This window comes from Nyctibius grandis, chromosome 5 (genome assembly GCF_013368605.1).
Source record: "Nyctibius grandis isolate bNycGra1 chromosome 5, bNycGra1.pri, whole genome shotgun sequence".
NCBI classification, from domain to species: Eukaryota; Metazoa; Chordata; class Aves; order Nyctibiiformes; family Nyctibiidae; genus Nyctibius; species Nyctibius grandis.
In genome coordinates this window covers 39,285,691-39,308,450 of record NC_090662.1, presented here as the reverse complement: position 1 = coordinate 39,308,450, position 22,760 = coordinate 39,285,691, and the positions used below count along the sequence as shown (strand labels likewise).

General features: G+C 38.3%; 1 protein-coding gene across 4 annotated transcripts in view; it reads right to left on the bottom strand.

Moving 5' to 3' along the window:
- Positions 1–22,191, bottom strand: part of USP15 (ubiquitin specific peptidase 15) — a 76,937-nt gene extending 54,746 nt beyond the window's left edge. For 2 of the 4 annotated variants that reach the window (XM_068400794.1, XM_068400795.1), the window contains exons 1-3: positions 22,057–22,191; positions 5,658–5,785; positions 467–597 (exon numbers count right to left, since the gene is read on the bottom strand). In XM_068400794.1, coding sequence (XP_068256895.1) covers positions 467–597; positions 5,658–5,785; positions 22,057–22,145 — 348 coding nt within the window. In that variant the 5' untranslated portion in view covers positions 22,146–22,191. The remainder of the gene's footprint in view (positions 1–466; positions 598–5,657; positions 5,786–22,056) is intronic. The other 2 variants (XM_068400793.1, XM_068400790.1) reach the window with 2 other exon arrangements.
- Positions 22,192–22,760: the final 569 nt, after the last annotated feature.

Sequence of the window (22,760 nt, the reverse complement as noted above, 5' to 3'; positions counted from 1 at the left end):
GAGGTAAGCGTTCTGCGTAAAGAGAAAACTCTCTACACAAGCGGCTGACCACAGAAGACTCTGCTTATCAGAAAAGGAACCACCAATTACTCTGCTAGTGTTAACATTACCAGAGCTAGGCTTTTCACTAATATATTCAATACAATTTTAGGGTTTTATACTTAATTACAAAATAATTTGCATTAATAGACTTACAAGCTTCTAAAGCAAGTTCCTGAAATATTAGAGGGCTTACTTGCAGAAAAAAAAGGTATATATCCTTTCTATCCTCGTTTCTCAATATTAAAAACTTAAGTCTCTAAACTCTGAAAGAAATTAGGTATCTATAAGCAACTAAAGCAGGAGTTGTCTATATGATTATCATAGGCCAGAACTTAGAATCTTCTAACAAATTCCTGTGCAACTCCTGCATATTTGCAGGACTATATCTGAATCATACTCATCCCAGTGGGTAATTTAAGAGTACCTTCCGTGCAATTGGCTCTTGACCTTCCATCAGTGTGTACCAGCTAACTAGCCTATTCCAGCCTTCAGTTGGCAAAAGGATGTAGTCCAGCTCATCAATGAGATGCTCTTTGAGAGACTGAGAATCACCATCTAGAAGAGAAAGATATTTTTACTTGAATACTATAATTCTGTTACTTGAGTTTTTAATGTAACATTTTTCATATAAATAGCAAACAAAATATTTTCTGAGTCACAATTATGTTATCAGTATTATGGTGTTCAAAGCAAAACTCTTCTGAAACTAGGCAAGCTATCCAGTTCATGCATAGCACACCCATTACAGGTAGTATTCCTACACTCAGGAACCCAAGTGACAATTCCATATCCTCATGCAATCATAAGTGCCTAACTTGTTATCACACACAATCACAGCCTTCAGAGAAACCAATCCATTTCTCCATCCACTTCACACATATTCCCACATCACCATGGATACTTCCATTTCATGCTACAGTTGCATCTTTCTCTGAAAATGCAGGAATAGGTACTTACAGAAGATCAAAAAAGTTCAAAGTCTTTCACTCCATGCCAGACTGCGAAAATAACATGGTACAACCCTCCTACTTAGAAGGACCCGAGGAGCTCTGGAAACACAGTCCCTACAAAATTCTTCACAGGGACAGTGAGATGCAACACTTGAAAGAAGTACAACTTGGCAATCTCTTTACATAAGTAGCATGCTTTTAGCTTTGGTTCATCCTTCTTACAGTAGTGAGACAGCAGCTATCCTGTATATGTAAGAGGTAATTCCAGATCTGAGCCACTGCGAGCCTCAGACGATTAGGGCAGCTGTCTTTCCATTTGGAAGTATCCGCCTACAGGCCAGCAAACATCCCTCTGTACTGAGAGAGATCAAATATGGAGACCCACACACTCAGCTCCAAAGAATGAATCAGGATGACAAACTTAATGAAGTATGAAAGTAAATAGACTATGTACAAAGAATAAATAGACTGTAATAAACATACAGTCTATCTATTTTCATTGTCCTATGTGAATGAACTGCAGAATTACACACTGTACAATTAAAACTGAGCATAATAATCTCAAATTGCTTCAAGTATTGGCTTTCCTCTCACATTTTTTAAATACTTCTAATTAGGCAAAATTAATACTGTTACTTACATTTTTCTGCAACGACAAAAATAAGTGCGTGCTACGTGCACATGAAAAGCACTAAGGTCCTCTCATTTGATCACATTTCCGTACTTCTCTTGTTTCTCCTTTGTACAGATTTACCAAATACAGCATAATGTGACTTCAATTAAAAAAAAATTATCCTGAGCATTTAAAAAGGCACACTTAAAAATTAAAGGTCCTTTAATAATAACAACTATTCATTTTTTTTTTAATAAGAATTTAACAAAACATGTTTCAACATGACCTTTTCTGTAGGAGGAACACTACTGAGGACATTTAAGAGATGTTTAAGAGATTTGTCCACTTCCTGGTGGGAAGAGTAAACAAGATTCAGCTTACCAAGACTTCAGAAATCTCCCTACTCTATCTGCACTTGCTACCCCTTGGTTGGTTTATAGGGTTTGTGATTTTAAGGGAAAATATGAGAAAAAAAGCAATGTTTTTTGCTTTAATCACCCAAATGGTAAAAATATGGGCAAAGAAGGATGCACAGTTTTCTACTGCTCTTATTATCACTGGTGCTGACTTCCTTTTCCTTCTTCAGCGAAGTACCTTGATGTGTAAGCAAAACATGGGAGATGCATACTGTCCTCAGTTCATGTACTTTAAGTGTGCAGTATTTGTTACTACCATTAGCTGCTCAGAGATTGCAAAAAAGATACTGTTTCCATAATACGTAATCTGTGCAGTTCAGAGATTACTTCATGCAGTCAGGAAGATACAATACGGTTTGCATGCATCTTCTCCAATAAAAATCATCAGTGTGGCAAGAGCTGAACAAAACAGCCCAAGATACAGCCAAGTAAGTATTAGAATTATGAAGTTATTTTAGAAAAGGGGATAATCAAATTCAGAAATAGCCGAAGTATTTGTTGCAACTTTAGGAAAAAACACAAGGGCAACACAGAAGGCAACAAAGGAAAGTGGAAGAAAACCTCAGACTTTGGATTCCACTTTGGGAGCCACAGTACATAAATTTCTCAAGCAAAAAGTAAAATGGAATTTCACATGACATCTCAGTGAACATACAGATAAATAAAAATTCAGTTCTTCATGGAGATAAATATAATTAATGTGACCTAATAAACGAGTCTTTAATCAATGCACCTGTTTAAAAGGTACTTTCCTTTTTTTCCCCTCAGTCTGTTTCATCTTCCCTGTAAAAGTAACAATCTTCAGGACTCAAATTTTGGTTCAAAACTGTCTTGATTGATTAGGAAAAAATCTACATGCAAGAACTATATCCAAGACACATTTGCTGAAACAACTCACGACCTGCACTACCAATCCTTACTTGGCCCACTCAACTCTATGCATATAGTAGTTCTATTATAACTGTGAGGAAGGTGTGGGGAGAAATTCATAAACACATTTCCATATTCACATATCTCTTTAAAAAGTTCATACCACATTTCTGCATTGATCTGATATTGCTACAGAAGTTTATAGTGAGAAGATATGATTTGGATTCCATTCTGTCTTTCTAAAACCCTCAACATTTTTTCTAGTATAATTTTTTCAGAACCTTATTCCACCAAAGAAGTCCCCTGACTCTGACGAGCCAGTTCCTCATATGCAACCCTTTTCTATGATAACCAATCAGCTATTCTAAATAACTACTTTCTTGTGCTTGCTTTGTTAATCTAAAGTTGATTATATCTCTGCTTCTGAAGACAGCACATATTCATTCCATTACATACAACATTTTTGCACACGTTGAGATTAACTGAAATCTCTGCCTGTTACTTTTCACTGCTCTCACTTCATCCAAATATTCTGGAAATAGGGGAGCAACATTTAAGTAATATAAGTACAACATACTGCTTCAGTTTCCTGGAATCAGTCTTTCTTGAATTTAATAATAGTTTTTCTTATCACTGCATTACACTGCAGAGTATCTGAGAAAGCATGCCCATTTTAGATTATTTTATATTCTTTAAATCAGATGCAAATTTTCAGACTTAACACTTAAGGGGAGCAGCATGAGCGTAACTAGTGCGAACTACATGCCAAAGGCTTAAAACTCAAGCATTTTCAGATTCAATTTATGCTATATATGAAACCTCATACAGAGGATTGCTGCTTTTGCGGCAGGTGAAGGACATAGCTACAATTTGCTAAGCACAGAATCACAGAATCACAGAATCAACCAGGTTGGAAGAGACCTCAGCGATCATCGAGTCCAACCGTTGCCCTGACACCACCATGTCAACTAGACCATGGCACTAAGTGCCATGTCCAGTCTTTTCTTAAACACATCCAGAGATGGTGATTCCACCACCTCCCTGGGCAGCCCATTCCAATGTCTAATAACCCATTCTGAAAAGAAATTCTTCCTAATGTCCAACCTGAACCTCCCCTGGCGAAGCTTGAGGCTGTGTCCTCTTGTCCTATCGCTAGCTGCCCGGGAGAAGAGGCCGACTCCCACTTCACTACAACCTCCCTTCAGGTAGTTGTAGACTGCAATAAGGTCACCTCTGAGCCTCCTCTTCTCCAGGCTAAACAACCCCAGCTCCCTCAGCCGTTCCTTGTAGGTCAGAGAGTATTAAGCACTCATGCCCTTAATTTTAAAACTGCCTTCGCATAGTAACAGTAGATGTCAGACAGTAATTGGATGCATGGTATCACTGCCAATACAGAGCCATGGTTTTAGAACCATGAATTGGCAAAAAAAATAGTTCATGTGCTTTGCATATTTATAAATTACCTTTTTTTACAACGGGCAGACACAGAAGAGATAATAAGCTGATGCTGCCTCACTGAGGATAAAAAGGATCTTGCTACATCCGATTTCAACTGAGAAGAAAAGTATCACCTGAACATGCCGGCCTCACTGCAAGGTTTACTACAAGAATGTACAAAAGATCTAGATACTCACATTTCAGAAAACAAAATACATCAGTCACCTGGAGCAAAAAGACCTTCAAGTTTGCGGATGGAAGAGAATATACAGATGCATATGACAACAGAGCACCTTCTTCAAAGGCCCTGATACTAGTCACTGTCAGACATGCACACTCACACTGACAACAAGTGCAACATGGTATGACAAGTCCTATGAAAGAGGCAATTATCTTTAACATTTAACTTATAAAATAATGAGATATTAATTAAAGTTGAGAAGTTTTGAATGAAGAAAGTCAGAGTTCATCATAAACCCCATGAAGCTGTACAAATTTGTATTACTCTGTGCAAAGAAATTATGCAGTACTATTACATTACCTGTAACTGCAAAGAAGGAAACCAATTGTCTGCTAGATTTTATATCCACTAGATTTTGCAAATTAAATATTAACAGCTCTAATGGTATTTCAATACTGGACATTAAATATAGAATTTGGCCTAAAGATTAAAACATCTGTGAAAGTATTCTGACTTCTGTGTCCACAAATCTGGCTACAATTCAGCAAAAGTCAGTCAGACCTGAGTAATTATAAGAGTGACATGGTTTAACCATACTTAGAAGACCATAAAAAATTAGGAAATTATCCTCTGTCATTTCACACTACTTTATATTATCACTGAATTGCATAATACTCTTCTTCAATTGTTCCAGAATCAAAGCAAGGGCTTGAGGCTTATTTACAAAAAACAAATTTTAGGGTTCAACTTAAAAATGTTATTTTAAATCAACCAATTTAGTTGATTTAACTAAGCTAAGTTGATTAGGCTAAGAAAATCTTAGTGAACTCAGGCTAGCTTTTTGTCAACTTGACTAAATTTCAACACCCAAGGTATCCCAAAATATCATTATAAATCAGTAATTTGTATATTATTAAATATTCTGCTACAATTGCAAAGAAGTACCAATAATTTTGTTTATAAAATTGTAATTTGTTAGGGAAATCTATTCCAGTTCCCTTGTCACGGTCTGTAAACAAACAAACAAAAAGTTTCACCCTCATAAATGCTGGCGTTCATTTATACTATCAACTACAAAAGATGAACAATCTGTGACAAATTTGCACTAAATGTTAGTATTGGCTTATTACACAATCAGAAGCAGTTACCTTTGAGAAGTCCAGAATTATCAATAGGACCAGGGTACACATTCTGATCTCCCATCTGGTATTTGTCCCAGCTGTCAAAACCAACATATTTTTTCCACTGTTTGAACCAGCGACTATCCACTAGATACCTTAAATGGAAGAAGACATAGAAGTTAATTATTGGCATACTACTATTTCCCCCAGTACCAATTAATTAGTATTAACGCACTTGTATCCATCAGCCTTGCAAAATGAAGAACGTTTTTCTGTCTGGGCTGCTAACCATTATCAGCATCTCCTACCATCAAGGACTTTAATTGTGGGCAATTAAAGATCCAACTAATCACAGTGGGCAAGGACAGTTTTGCAAGACTGCCAGTACAGCATATCAGAAGTTGAAAAATGGCAAGTTCAAAAAACATTTCCCTTTTTAGCATGAAATATAATCAGCTTTAATTCCTGTTCTCAATTTGTGAATTCAGGAGATTTAAGTTAAACCTTTATAATTAGACAGTCCTTTAAATAATGAGAGATAACTTCTAGTAAAATATTTTTTCCTGCTGGAGTTTTATTTATTTCATATGCAAGTTGAAAAACTTTAGAACTCTGATGTCCTGTCAAGAACCAGCGTCTAAGTGTTTTATTCCTTTGAGTCAGCACCAACACATACATTAAATGTTCTGCTTTTGAGGCAGTACTAGATGTTCCTTTTACATATAATTATCAACTTCACACTTCAATATCAAGGGATATCTCTAAACTCAGCTCCACAGTATTTCTATCCAGATTAAACTGTTGCCAGTCTGGCTTTTACTAAGTCCAGCAATACTTACACTTTATATATTTTTGTCCAGAATTTCTTTAAGATTAAGATACCAAATTCGTTCAGTGATTCTCAGATTTTATCATGTTTTTTTTAAAGACACCACATTCATTATTTCTCTTTCCTAAAAGTATCCGTCTCCTTCTGTCTGGTCTGTGCCAACCTTTTGCTACTACCCCAGTACCTGTCAGAATATCACTATCAGGATGAAATGCTAGGTCAAACTAAAGATCATAGGTAGTCCTCACTCTTTTCTCCATTATTTGACTACAGAACTCTTATTTGTAGCATACCAATAACATGCTACTGAACCTTTAAGGCATCTCAAAACTTCCTGGTGATTCAAATATTAGTCTGCTAATACATATAGATTTACTAGGCAATCGTTCTGTAGGAGTTACTCATGAACACCATGGAAAAACACAGAACAAAAACATAAACACCCACAATTCTTGTAACCAAAGAAGTACAAAAACATCGCTTATGTATACATTTTACTGAATAGGTTTAAAAAATTACATTGGCAGGGCCTTAAATTTGTGCTTCTAAATGATGTAACTACAATAAGAATTAACAATCCTAAGATATGCAAGTCCTAATTATTTCTTCTTCTCAAGTGCAGTTTTTCTCTCTTACACACACAGATCAAGCCTAGAGTCAGTCTGCAGAAGTACTGCTAGCAAACCTCTGGTAAGGAATTACTACTGATAGTACTCAGTAAGTGAGATCCTTTGTAGTCAACTTACCAGATTCTCTTCTCAATAAGCCCTAATTTTTCAGTCTCTACAGAACGTACTCTTAAGCGTGTGAATCTATAGGTAAGTGTCCTTTGAGCAGTAAGAGCAAGAAGGCATTAGAAAGCTCTACATAAGATCACCACAGGCTTTTGAATGCTTACTTAACCTACATTCCTTCAAAGACACCAAAAACTAAGGTCTCAAAGGCAACTTTACAACATCTATGACAATGGCATCCTAATTCACAGGGTAAACAGTCTTGATTCAAAATGTGATTAAATCAACAGTAATAATGAGCCTGTGAACTCCTGGCCTTAGCTTGTAACTACCCCAAGCAAACAACATAAATAGCAAAGGCAAAGCTGTGTCTCAACTGCTACAGACATAGTTCTGTCAGTGTAAGAACTTTGGTTAGGGAACAAATTTCTCCCTTGCTGCACCAATGCCAGCAATAGCCTGGAGCATGTACCTTGACCACCTCACAGTGTAACACCTGGTCTCGTATCTATTCTACTACCACCTGTTACTGCTCACTACTACTATGAGTTGCTGTCTCTTCTGAAATTGTTCTGTACACAACTTTTGTCCTTGAACTTGCAACACACAATTTCCTTCTGGAATTTTAAACGCTTAACAAAGCAGTCAGAAAACATCCTCATACTGCTTTTGGAACCAAAACTATATAGAAAAAAAAGTTTAGTTTTAAACACTTAAAGAAATGTATATGAAAAGTATTTTCCTGCAAAAAATGCCCTTTTCCTCTCTTACTAAACTCAGAAACAGACAGTGACCTAACAGGGTGTTTTGGGCACAATGCATCCCACCAAATTGGTAATGAAACAGCATGGTTGAAGTCCTACTCCAGAAGGATGAGATACCTAACACCACCACAATTTTACAGTATTGAATCATTCTAACGTAGCCTGGCCCAGCACTGATTATTTCAGTTTTGTGGCAGAATTCCCTTGACACATTTTGTTTAGAGCATGTTTAGAATGTGGCAGGAAACCAGAACAAGGCTAAGCTGCATTAAAGATGGTGAAATTTGGGATAAAACACATCAGAAAGATAAAAATGCAGTCTATTAAAAAAATAAACAGATTTAAACTTTATTAATGCTAGGGAAATAAGGTAAATTTTATCTAGTTCAAATCTGAGTAAGTTCTAGTCCCACACACATTTCACACTGCAAAAATCAAACTCATTCAGTTAGAATACACTGATTTCTTGACCACTTTCAATTGTCTATACTGTTCAGTGAAGTTATAAGCACTACCTAAAAAAGCAATGAGCTTCCCAAAATAATGCAGATCTCTGTGTACAGAAAACCTCATTTTGCAACACAAAAAAGCACCCAGGTAAAGCTTTACTGTCCTATGTAAAAGCCTTTTCTGAACTTAATTTTTCAGGTTCTGCTAACACAGTAGCAGATTTAATGATCACTGCAGCAAAACCTATGAAACCGTAAATCTCAAACTGTTGTGAAATTAAATGAGAAACAAACTATCAAAAATGACCAGCTTGTGAAAACAGATATATAATGTGACTATCCACATGTAATTTTAAATTTGGTATCATCATTTGTTTAAAACAAGCATTCCATTAAAAATAAAAAGCATGACTTTTTTAAATATCAGATGAAAGCAAAGATATAAACGTTAAAACTTGAAAAGTCCCTTCAAAACACCACGTTTGCCATCATGCAATAGACAGAGGAAGTGAAGTAATGTCATAACAGCTTCCCAGTTTGCTTTAAAATATTTGCTATGTTTGTTACTAGAAGCTTTCAATTACATTTTTACTATCATAAAGTCCTCCTAAGCAATACTGCAACAGAAGGAGAGAAAACACTTAAATTAGGTTTAAATTTTACAGAGATAACGTGCTTCCTTTTCTACAATCAATAGTCAGATGCAGATGTCTTCAGATATGATCTGGTTCAATGAAGGCAAGAATGCTTTCGGAGGTAGACTAAACAGTGGGTACAGAAAGGTCTTAAAGCGTTTTCTCTAACAGACTCTACCCAATTCATGCCCAAGGTATGCCACATTCATCTATGACCTAGAAATGGGAGGGGGGAAGAGAATACAGCAGACAGAAGCCTGCAATATGCAATTTAGCCTACTTACATTAAAGATCACTAGTAAGAATTTAAGAATTCAGTGAACACCACAAAGATAGTCCACTTGAAAATTAAGAAAGAAAAAACAGATCTCTACGAACAAATTTTCACCAAACAATAATTGCTGCAGTGAAATGAGTGTTATATTCCGCTTTCTGGAAGAGAAAAAGAGACACTAGACTCTACCACGGAAGTTTGAATTGGTATGACCATGTTAAATGGAATGACTTTGTTCTACACAATGCATACATAATTGTATACAGAGTCTGATATTAAAGATAATTTTCCCTTTACCCTGAGTCTGCCAGAACAAACCTCACGTTACTATGATTGAATCATTGGTATTTTTGTCTTTTTAAAGTACAAGTAGCAGCAGTTCTTCCCACATTTGAAAAAATCCAGTTCTTTCACTCTGTACAAATCCCAATTTCTTTTACAACAGCTTCTTAATATTTGACCCATTTTTCTTTAATAAATGGAAAAAGGGATATCGAATTTGATTGATTTGACACACCTTCGCCTTTTGCTTTATACAAAGTTTTCAGTCTTATGAACATAGTCAAGGCCAACAGCATTCTCATCTTTCTCTTCTGCTGTGGCCATCCAGCACTATTCCTTAACAGCCACAACTCCATGTCATTATGAATGCTGTCACCCTCAGGCATCCATTCTACACCAAACTTGCCAGCCTTCTCCCCTAATCCATCCCATGACCTCTACTTTCTTGATCTAGATTTGAATGAACTATGAATCTTAAAGAAGAAAAGCTATAATTTTACACAGAAGGGAAATTATCATATAGGCAAATTGCCCATTGTTTTAATTAATGCTTAACAAATTACTGCTCCTGTAGAACCGTATTACTTTTCAAATGCTTTGTGTTAAATGTCTGATCATAACACCAGTAACACGGTGATTAATAGTAAATGTTGGTAATTGGACTTAACAGTGTAAGAAAGCTTGGAGTCCACTGTTACAGATTTTAAATTTTCACCATTACCGATTTCAACACTTCATCAACTTTATTCTTCCACATCCAATTAATTTTGCCACCAACAAAATTTTGCTCTGCAATGTCTCTTTACCGTTCTCCCTAACTGAAAAGTTGTAACACTTCTATTTCCTAACACAAAGTGCAAAACTTACATCACTTCTCTTCAAATTTAGAAATTTGTACTTACATGCTCAAATAAGAGATTAGTATTTCTAGCAGAAAAAAGTTGGAAGGCCACCTATAAATCATACAAGTATGTAAGTGTGGTAAGAACTAAACAGCACAGTAAAGCTCCTTTCCTGCAAAGAAAATGCTGAAGGACAAACAAATCTTAAAAACAATCACATTAATCAGAGAATCATAGAATCATTTCTGTTGGAAAGGACCTTTAAGATCAAGTCCAACCATTAACCTAGTACTGCCATGCCCACCACTAAACCATACCCCTAAGCACCACATCTACTCATCTTTTAAATACCTCCAGGGATGGTGACTCCACCACTTCCCTGGGCAGTGCTGTTTGACAACCCTTTCAGTGAGGAAATTTTTCCTAATATCCAACCTAAACCTCCCCTGGTGTAACCTGAGGTCGTTTTCTCTCATCCTATCGCTTGTTACCCAGGAGAAGAGACAAACACCCTCCTCACTACAACCTCCTTTCAGGTACTTGTATACAGCAATAAGGTCTCCCCTGAGCCTCCTTTTCTCCAGACTAAACAACCCCCATTCCCTCAGCTGCTCCTCATAAGACTTGTGCTCTAGACCCTTCACCAGCTGCTCTGCCCTCCTTTGGACTCTCTCCAGCACCTCAATGTCTTTCTTGTAGTGAGGGGCCCAAAACTGAACACAGTATTCAAGGTGTGGCCTCACCATAGCTGAGTAGGGAGGGATGATCACTTCCACAGCCCTGCTGGCCACACTATTTCTGATACAGGGCAGGATGCTGTTGGCCTTCTTGGCCACCTGGGCACACTGCTGGCTCATATTCAGCCGACCATCGATCAACACCCCCAGGTCCTTTTCCACCATGCAGCTTTCCAGCCACTCTTCCCCAAGCCTGTAGCGGTGCATGGGGTTGTTGTGACCCAAGTGCAGGACCCGGCACTTAGCGTTGTTGAACCTCAAACAGTTGGCCTCGGCCCATAGATCCAGCCTGTCCAGATCCCTCTGCAGAGCCTTCCTACCCTCCAGCAGATCAACACTCCCACCCAACCTGGTGTCATCTGCAAACTTACTGAGGGTGCACTCGATCCCCTCATCCGGATCACTGATAAGTTTGAGACTCTGAGCAATGTCTGTCCAGTAGTGCAATGCAGAAAAGCAAAATGAGGAATGCATGAACACCAAAATTGGAAAGCTACTTGAATTATTTTGTCTTTATATCTTCTCATTTCCCATTTTGTTACTTGAATTCTTACTTAGAAAGTACTGCCTTACTCACTACCCCAATATTCAGCTCTTAACCAGCCTTTATAAAAAAAGGTAAGCAGGATACTTAATGTAAGTTCTATTTAGAGATAACTGCTTTTAATTGACTCAGGATCTACCAATATGGTTTAGAATTGTTAATGTAAAGAAGTATGGAAGTCTTCTATTTTCAGACAGATATTCTTAAGAGCAAACTCAGTAGACCAGTTTACCACAATGTTGACGTAACATGCACTAAATGCAAAAGAAGGATTAAGTGAATTTATATAGCCAAGAAAAAAAATTTACATCTATAGATTTTGAAAAATGCTGACACTGTAGTTGTGAATTCTTACAGTGAATTACTGACTATCGGTATGTATATGCATACATATGCACATGCATATATACATTTTGTACATATTAGGTATTTTAATAAGCATTCTGCTACTTTTACTTCAACAGAAATCTGATACAGGTGAGAGAAGTTATTTTGAGTTACTATGGAATACAGTCACAGTAGCTATAATCTTCCCGCTTTACAAGAACTTGTTCTTAATTAATAGATGAAATACTACTTTTCCAATAAGATTAGGGAAAATGGAAATTTGCATTCAAACGCCATACACTTGCCTCATCTTTACGCAAGAAGGATATACCATGTTAAAGATTATGCTGCAAAAAAAAATTAATGCAATTACACCACGCTCAGCAGAGGGGATCAATCTGCTAAAGCACTTAAAGTACATAGCTAAAATTCAGACTTCTTAGCATTAAGGGAAAAAGTAGAAATCAGAAATTTATAGACTATAGCTTTTGATCCTACAAACACATTCAACATAGCATTCTCACAAAGATCAACAAGACTACTCATCTACACAAAACAGAGAAGGCAAACTGTAAGAAGGTAACTGAATTTATCTTTTCAGCAATGTCATAATATCCATGATACAATCAACAACCTAAAAACTAAGTATTACCTACAAGAGGCATTCAGTAATTTAAGAGGAAAAGACATACCTCAAGTAAACAGAACTACATCTGCTAAAACCTCATTTCTTAAATAAGATTTAATCACTTTTTAGATCACTTTTCAGAGGAAAATTATTAAAAACTTGTAGCATGCACTTGAGACCAGATATGCTTCACTGAACACGTGTTGTCCCAGATACAAAAATAGCATACCATGCATTAGCAAAACAGAGACATAAAATGTCTGTACATTAAACTTGGTACAAAGTTTTGATTTATTTTTGTTATTGTTACCTAATACAGGAAAGAGTTCCAAACCAGTCTAATGTTACAGCAGTTTTTTGAACTGCGGACCTGACTGAGAAAGCTACTCCTTAGCAAAGTTAAAAAATATGGCCTATCCATTTTTTTTAAACTATGATTAAGGAATTGTTTGTTACTTAACTCTGATGGAATCAAGATTTCACTCAGGCAGGAAACACAAATTTTGCTCTCTCAGATGCCATCAGTCAATCTAGTGAGCAGTGTAACCAACCCATCTTGAGCGGTTAAACACACCTGGAGGATTTGTAGTAGAGACTGAAGGAGAGAACTGTCTCAAATTTCCAGATACGCTGTTTTGAGGGGCAAACCTTAAAAACTAAGACAACTTCACAACAAGGTGAACTGATTAACCCTAAATCAGCGAATGCTTGACATTTATAGGCATCGCAAATAAATCAGTCACCTCAAGTTGCTTGATGAAAACAGTACAAACAAGGTTGATTATACTAGAGTCACTTCCTTAGAGCCAACAAGTTGGTAACAGAAATACATAAATATTGGAATAGCCTCAAACCTATACCTAAAAGTAAGCAAAAATATGCATGCACAATTTGCTGAAAATTACACTTAAATATGGTATTTTAGGTATTAATATTGGAAATATTCGTACAATTTAATTAATTTTAGATGTTTTCTCTTAGCTGCATTACTTATCCTTAAAGAGATCTAAATTTTCTTTGAGCAAGTAGAATCAAAAAACTATAGAACATCCCAATTCAAGTCTGGCCTACTTCAGTACTCAGTGTTTACTTCTGAGTGGAGCTTCAGAGAACTTCATAAGATGCATCTGCTCTCATCGGTAAAATGTTTCTGGCCTGTCTGAAGCAGTTTATAATATACAAGGGACAATTTATACTCCAGTCCTCTGAAATGTCAGATACGGAACAAAACACAAGGAAACAGAATGAAGCTGAGTCAGGAGAAGTTCAGATTGGACATTAGGAAAAAGTTCTTCACTGAGAGTGTGGTCGGTCACTGGAACAGGCTCCCCAGGGAAGCAGTCACGGCACCAAGCCTGTCAGAGTTCAAGCAGCATCTGGATGATGTTCTCAGTCATATGGTTTAGCTTTAGGTAGTCCTGCAAAGAGCAAGGAGTTGGACTCAATGACCCTTATGGGTCCCTTCCAACTTGAGATATTTAATGATTCCATGAAAACCTCACATCCCTCCAGAACACAAGAGGAGCTTGTGTAACCATGGTCTACACTACCTTTGCAGCCATGCAACTACCAAAATTTGCAGAATACCTTTAGAACATTCCACAACAGTAAAATTTGTTATGCAATGACAAGTGGAGCACATAACAACATATTTTAACAAAGTGTATGTTCTGCCTTTGATACACAGCAGGTTTTGATATCATATGGATTCAATGTTATCACCACAGAGGATGAAATAAAAGATGAAATTCTGAACCTTGCAAATATAAACTCCAACAATATTCTCCTTCCAGTGGCTAATGACAAAAGGCCTTATTTCAGGTCTGAGGGTCCTCACAGACTGCATTTGCTCATCTTTCTATCTTAATTCAGGCTAGTGTGAGTCCATTGATCATGCAAAGGGGTTGAAAAATAGAATTAGACTGTTCCTTGATACCATCTGGTATTACATGTCACTTCATTTCCTCGAAAATCAATGATAACTGTTGGTCATACCTAGCTCATGCCATACAGAAGCTATTTGCCAATACTATATTCCCATTTAAACACAACTTTTCTTTAAATAATTCTTTTATTTGAATAATTTCTTTACAAATATTGACAATTACAAAGCATGATGCTTAACATTTCAACCTACTTTCCTCTTCCTGTTTTCCTATGCTCAGATTGTTTTCAAAGCACAGATTACTTTTGACCTTAAACTATTTTAGTTAATATTATTTTCTTGTAAAAGAAGATATTCCTCAAAGCTATATAAAACCATGTGATCTTTTACTTCATTCTCATGCTTAGAAGCAAACAAGCTTTGTTTAGAAATACTGTAAACTAACATTAAAAAGTTAAAGTCACAGCTATTTTAAACTTGCTTTACCTGAAGACACTAAACAGACTAAATCTATCTTTAGGATGAGCTTAGATCAGTTATTCCAACCTTATATAGCCCCTACAAACAACACTGAAAAAACAATTCACTGCAGGTGTTATTATTCTTTGGGTTACATTGAAGTGGGATGAAATGGTGATTATTTCTGGCATTTACAAAGGACTGCTCATCTCTGTGATTAATTGCCATTAGTCTGATTCCTGATTGTGTTCTCATCAGTTACTGGACTTAGAGTTTCTCCAATATAATCTTCAGATTACAGAGTATTTATTTTATTATCTTTCCTAATATAGGCATACCAGCAATTAATATTTTGGTCTTTTTACTCCTATACAAAATATTCAAATATTAAAACACAATTACCAGTTGATAGCCATGCCTTATATCCAAATATATGTTCATATTGGGTCAGTCAATTAAAATTACCAAGACTGTATCCTTATGAATGATCAAGTGTAGACTTAGGGCAGTCCAAAATGGGTTACTTATAGCCTTTGTACATTAACTTACAAGAACAAAAGAACAAAGCTATTATAGCGCTTGTAAATGCACCTTCATTTCTTAAAAATTCAACAAATTATAAAATCAATAATAAATTTCCGCAAGTTTTAAAATTTTGCAGCTGCATGACCATGTATGGACATTATTCTCTCAACAACAGAAAATACTACTAGCAGGAAAGTTGCTAATTGATTTCTAAAATTCTCTTGTGGTTTGTAAATTTTTCATGTAATTTAACTTCACCTGTGGTTTACTGCACATTTTGATTTAATAAACCTTATTAACACAGTATCAACATCACAGAAGTACAATGGCATTCACTCTTTACCTTAACACCCAGGTTGATAGAAAAATATTTCAACAGTATGACTATGATCTCGGTATTCCCCATTGCTGTCAAAAGCATTCTGAACACATTTTTCGGTCATATATAGGCAGAATTAAACAACATGTAACCTAGATTTATTTATATTGACAGGTTAGCCCTTCGACTTCAAAATCAGAACAGTTAGCTTTAATACCCAATAAAGACACTTCACAGAGAGATACTCATTCCATCACTGTGTACTGTTGGGACATCATATCTTCTGGATACAAGCTATTTCACTTTTAACAGCAAAACTGTGCAAATTGTCCAGAGAGATAGGTGAGGATTTTTTTTTTTACCCTCCTCACTGTGCATGAGTACAGAAGCAATACTGAGGACAAAGTGGAAAAACTGTGTTTCCCACAGCAAATTAGGACTCCTGTTTAAAGGCACAGCATCCAATTTTTGTTCTTGCACAACTGCAACTATAAAAACAAGAAAATGTATTTCTACTGTGATTAGGCTAGCCAAAATCGCTTGACTAAGTACACTCATGATTAGTAGATGACTTTAAAATTAGATTTTCTTTCAGAATGAACAAGTTCTTGAAAGTTCAAGATTATGATAGTTATTCTACTCTATCACATACAAACCAAACCATCATTTTATTCAAAATATAGGTAAATCCACAAGAAAAAAAATCCAGGGGTCAAAGAGATAAAAAAAATGCATCACTTAGCTCCCATTTGTAAGAAATCTTAGTCTAAATATTTCACATTCCTCTTCAGAAATAAAAGCTTTGTTTAACTAAATGCACCAAGATTATTTCAAATCAACTAATCAATCAGGCAAATTCTCCCTACAGCTCCCCATGCTCAGTTCCCACAATGTGCTGCAATAGTCTAGGCAGCACTTCACACACACAACCAAGAGGCTCACCAAAAAGCCTAATTTGGCCAAATTCAATGGACTGCATTTTTATGGTAAAATTTCACTGTGAACATTACATTAACAACCATGTAACTATTTTGTATACACTTACAAATTTTCCATTTAAGTAAGGACTTTTCATTAAAAAACAACGTAACTCCTAAATCAATGTTTGACTTCCAATTTTCAAGCAAAAGCCTGACACAAACATGATTTTAACATGCTCTGACCCTTCCTAATCAATTAACAGAAGAAAATGGCATCTACACATTTCCATTGCAAGTATTCTCCCAGAAGAATTCAAACCAGAACATTTTGTGTATCTTCATAAGCTGTTGGTGAAATGCTGCACCATTCCACATGCAGTGAGACAAATCTAACACAAAACTTCAACCACAAGGTCTTAAAGTCAAAATTCAGCAACTTAAACCTCATTTGAAAGAAAAAGCAGCCAATTCTCAATTCTGTCCTTGGAAACCTAACATAGTGTTCCTTGTTTCTCATTACATGAAGGCATCAAAACATTTAGGATATTATTCCAAATGTTACTGAAGTGCAGGTCTGTAACATCTCCTCAATCTCTCAGTGAAATCAAGTAAAATCTTCCATTAATGTTCACTCTAGATTCTGTTCATGTACAGCACAATTATGGATGATCAAATGTGGAAAACATTGAGAAGACCACAGTATAAAATGCTATTAAAGTTAAGCACTTCAGCATCAAGGTTATCATCAATGATGGGCACTGCAGGGTTTTCAAGTAGGGCTATATATGCCTGTTCATCAAGATTCATGAGTTTTCACTGCAACCAGAATTAAAATGCTTATATATTTTTGGTGGAGAAATTCTTTAAATACACTTCTGGAGGGGAAATCCTTTAAGGTTGAACTTTTCATATCTACCGATCATTCACTAGGAAGGATTTTTATCCCACTTCAGTTTTTACTTATTCTCTTCAGTGACTGAGTTTTACAACTAAACAGCCAATAAAATTCTCACAGTGCAAAAAATGAGAATATTTTCTTCACTTTCCAAGAAATGTACCCTATGGATAACAACAGTACTCCCTTCTGGTCTCACCAGAACTTCAGAACTGATGTGTATCAGAGACACACCTGAAATAACACAAAATACTATACTCCTGTAGTTTTCATAATTTGCAAGTCTTAAAAATCAGGAACAGATTAAGAATCTATCTCATCACCCTGTAAAGTGATGACTGGCACCAAAATTAATTGGCTGTCAGGGCTGGAAATCAACATCTTCCCTCTGGTCTAATCCTGACTAGCTTCAGTGTACATATAGAGTCTTAAATCTTCATCTGCTCATCTAAAAATCCTTATTCTAGAAGATGACTTCTTCTTATGTAAGTATTTCAGCACAGGACTCAACATTCTATCAAAACAGACAAAGGCTCTTAAAGCTCTTCTCTGAAAGGGAAGGATTCCACCTTCCCTACTAAATTTTGAGATTTTTGAACTCATTCCAAATGAACACCTTCTGTGACATGTGGACACCAGAACTGGACTGTATGTATGGTTTCACTGATGTATTACTGTATACAGTACATTTTTGTACTGCTACTCAGTATTCCCTATTCAAACATCTAAAGATTGCGTTTGTTCCCTTAGCCACCAAATAAACTCTTCGTGACAGTTATTTGTCCACTGTAACAGCCTAATTCTTTTACAAGTTACTGCTTTTAAAAATACAAGTAACATCTATATTCTCATCTGCGCACAAATTGCTATGGCAAGCAGCAGATGAAAGAAGCACAGTGGGGTAATTCTGGGAGAAAGAGAGAAAAATCGGTGAAACTGACTGCTAAGACTGTGCTGTTCGCCATTATTAGGCACTATTACCTGCTGTAAGTGAACATGTATCGGCCCGTGATACTTAAAGGCGAGAAACATGGTCTCACATTCTAGACCACAGAGGGCTAACGTGCATAAATGGCAAAGTAAAGAGCATGAAAGCTGTGTAATGTCATATTTAAGTAACTGAGACAACATCTCTAAGGGAGCCACAGAAGAACAGGAACTACAAGGAAGGCAGGGATGGAAGTGGTCTTAAAGGTAAAGACAAGAAATTGTACCTCAATATGGGGAAGAAATTACAGAGATATTCACACAAGTCACACACAAGAACTGACAGAGTCTTCACCACCTCTTTAAGGAAACTGTTCCAAGATCAATAACTTTCAGTATTGAAAACTGTACCTCAGTGACACTGTAAGAACAGAAAAACTTGGCAAGGTTCTCAAGAACACCACTGCAGCTACAAAGGCATTAAATAACATCATCCAGACCAGTTGGTCAGGCAAATAATACAGTGGCAAAAAAATTGATGAACATCAACAGCTCTTCAATTTCTGAGAGTAGATACAGGAAGACACTGAGTTCTACAGCTGTAACAACCAATATTTTTTGTCTTTCTAAATGAGACGTTAAATTCTCCACAAACAATAAAAATTCTCCTCGCTTGCCAAGCATTAGTACAATTTCAAAACACTAAAAAGTAATCATACCAAAACTGTGAGATATACAATGAAATACAGCATTTCTTCTCTTCCAAAACAGAATTCTAGGTCTTTCAATCACAGAACCTGAAGGTCCTTTGGATAATATTGAAAGAAGACAGACATATACAAGTCAAGGTCTGTGGAATGATAGTATGGTTTTTATGCTGAATTCCCTAATAAAAGTAGTCAACATTATTTAAAACAACTGATAAACGACAGAGGTTCTTGCTTGCAAAAGCTTAAATTTGATGCTTATTTAATTTATGTTTAGAAAAATAAGATAAATGGAGAGTAGGAAGAATCCTCAATCTCTCCTAGTTTAATAATTTAATTTATTAGCTGACCATAAAAGAATACAAAAAAGACCATTGGGACAAACTAGTCCAAAATCAAGACACTAGCCGTGTCTGTCCATTGAAGTAAACTATTTTAATGCACACTATCCCCAAGCTACTCTTAAAAACATCCTATGAAACAACTTCTACAGCTTACTAAACTTCCTGTTCAAATGTTTCCTGATTCTATCAATTATTTTCCAATACCTAACTCTAAAAATGTTGCATTTCAAGTCAGTTTCATTTCTTCCTCTCTGCAGTGCACATGAAGAACTAATGAAGAAATTCAGTGCCCTCTTTATAGATACTACAAGCCCTGCCTCTCTTTGCCCTATTCTTTAGTTCCTTTTTTTCTTAGAGGAAACCCCCAAAGCTTTATACTGTCCTTATATAGCTTATTGTTCTCTACTCTCTAAATTCTGGAGAGCACAGACAAGACTTTCAGTATAAGCCAGTAATTTTAAAAGGACTGTATTTTAGTGCTTTAAAGCTCAAACAGAACAAGCTGATATGGCATTGCTCACATTTTTTTTTCAGCAATATTTACTACTGAATGAATGAAAATTGCAATTCTGAATCATAACTCAGAGCACTTCAACTGTTCTGTTTCCTTACTAATGCTCCAAAGATCAAAAAGCTATTGACAAAATACCTCTGAAACAAGCATTTTGACTAAACATACCTCTTAATTTGTAGTTAAATACATAGCTCTAAGTATTAATCCTACAAACACACACGTATACACTTATGTAGCTAGATTTAATAGTTCATGAGTCAAAGTTAATAGAACTTTGCCATAGCTTATTCAGTCTTAAAACACTTAATATCAGTGTCATAATCATAGTTAGATATATTTATTTCCAGAGAACATTTAGAAGCTTTTTCCACTTGATTTTTTAATCTTAAAATATTTCATATACTAAAAAAATTACAAGACAGTAAACTTACTGTTTTAGTCATCATGTAAACTTGTCATAAAGTTACTTTCATTTTGAATAATATTAACTGTTTGAGACTTTTTTAAATACTTGGGAAGTACCCAACAGAACAATAAAAAAAAACTTTTTAGAAGATTACAAGTCTGACCACCCTTTTACTACTGCTGGTCATTTTCAACACTACCACGTGAATTGATTTCCTTTTCCTCGTAGCTTATACTTTTTCAGTTTAAGAGCAGTCTGTTCGTATGCCAAAACTGAACATACACTCAGCAGTATTTGAATAATGCATCAGAATGTATGCTTCTGACACATGCTGCAGTATCAACGCTGTTAAATATAGTCTTTTATAGAACTAGAACAGTGAGTGATGACAGCTGAAATGAGGTGGGCAAGTTCTACTTTTGTGTATTCATACTTAATTTTCAGTAAGCTAATGCTTCAGCCTTTGTCTTTGGGTAACAGTTTCACACAGGAAGAGATGAATAGGTTGAGTGGTAGAAAAAGTGTCAGTTCCTTTTTTTTTTTCCTCCTCTTAAAGTCCCGTTTCCTAGCCTCAGAGAACTACAACTACAGAAGCTCAATTACCAAAAACATGCTAGGAAGAGGTGTTTAATTAACCTAATTCTTCTCAACCAGGGCTTATTCTGTTGACAAACTGTATGGCATACTTAGAACGATTTTCTGACTAATCAGGAAAACGTGTTTTTTAAATGTTTATTGTGGAACAGGTAAGATAATGGCCCGTTTGCACCTTCGGGGGCTGTTTCTCAGGCAGTTAACAGGTTCACAGTCAAAATAAAATCTAAACGTAAGGGTTACCCCAGTCGCGGACAGGCTGCAGGGCACCCCACCCAGGGTACAGATACAATTGCTGACAACTTGAAGGTGACGCCAGGGCCATTTCCCCCTTTCAGCCCGCCTGGGTAACGGAAGAAGCGCCTGGGCGTGGAGCTCTTTTCCCCTCCTCAATCCCTGCCTCAGTACTTCTCCCGCGAGGCCAAACAAGCCCCCCGCGGCCTCCAGGCCCCTCGCTGGCCGGGCCCGCCATCCGGCACCGCGCCCCGCCACTCACGCCTCTCCCTCCCCTCCCCCCGGCAGGGAGCTGACCTCGGTGCCTGCCCCCGCGGGCGCCTCCGCGGCGCGGCCCTGCCGGCCGCCAGCAGCCCAGGCCAAGCCGAGCGCCCGCCACACCGAGGCGGCCGGTCCCCTCCTGACGTGGACTGAGGGACCCGGACGGGGGGAAGGAGCGGGAAGGGGTGAACGGTGCTGCCCCCCTCCCTCTGTCACCCGCCTTCCCCTCCCCTCTCCCGGCAGCCCCCAGCGCACACGGGGGGCCGAGCCGCCGCCGGGAGCGGGGAGGGCTGAGGGAAAGGAGGTCGGTCCCTCCGCCGGCCAAGCGGCACCGGGGGCGGAGGGAGCCTCCCGCGCCGATCAGCCCGGGCCCCCTCCGCCCCTCCCTCACCAGGTGTCGCCCTTGCGGAGGGCGGTTTTGAGCAGCGCCGCGACATCCGTGCGCTGGGTCTCCAGATCCGCCGCGCCTCCCTCCGCCATCTTCTCCCCCCGGCAGCAGCAGCGGCAGCGGCAGCAGGGGCAGGAGCGGGCCGCGCTGCATGCTGGGAGTGACGCCGAGCGGGAGACGCCCTCGCCCCCCTCCCTTCCCAGAATCCGCGGGGCGGGGGCCGGGAGGAACCCGGCGAGGCGCCGCCGTGCAGCGCCTCCTCGCGGCCAGGAGGTCTTACGCCTCACCACCTGGAGCTGCCGCGCATGCGCGGAGCGCCGGCTGGGTTGCGGAGCGGCGGGAGGGCCGCCCTCTCCGCCCGCCGGGGGCACACGGGGCGGCCCCCTTCTGCGGGGAGGGGGCAGCGGCGGAGCGCGGGGCTGTGGGGTGGTGTCCCGGCACGGGTCATCGGGCAGGGCGGTGCTTCGGAGGGTGCCTTGGCGGCGGCCTGGGTGCCAGCAGCGGCTCAGGCGCGCTGTGCTGCAGCGCCGGCAGGGCGGCGGGCTCGTGCCCGGCTGGGCGCTGTGGGGTTACCTCAGGTGGCCTGACCGGCCCGCCTTGAGGCCTGCGCTGCGGGGCCAGCGCTCCGCTGCCAGCGCTGCCGGTGATGCACGGTGTACCGGCCTCAAACCCGCTCGGCGGGCCTGCCTGGGCGGCGGGCTGGGGCT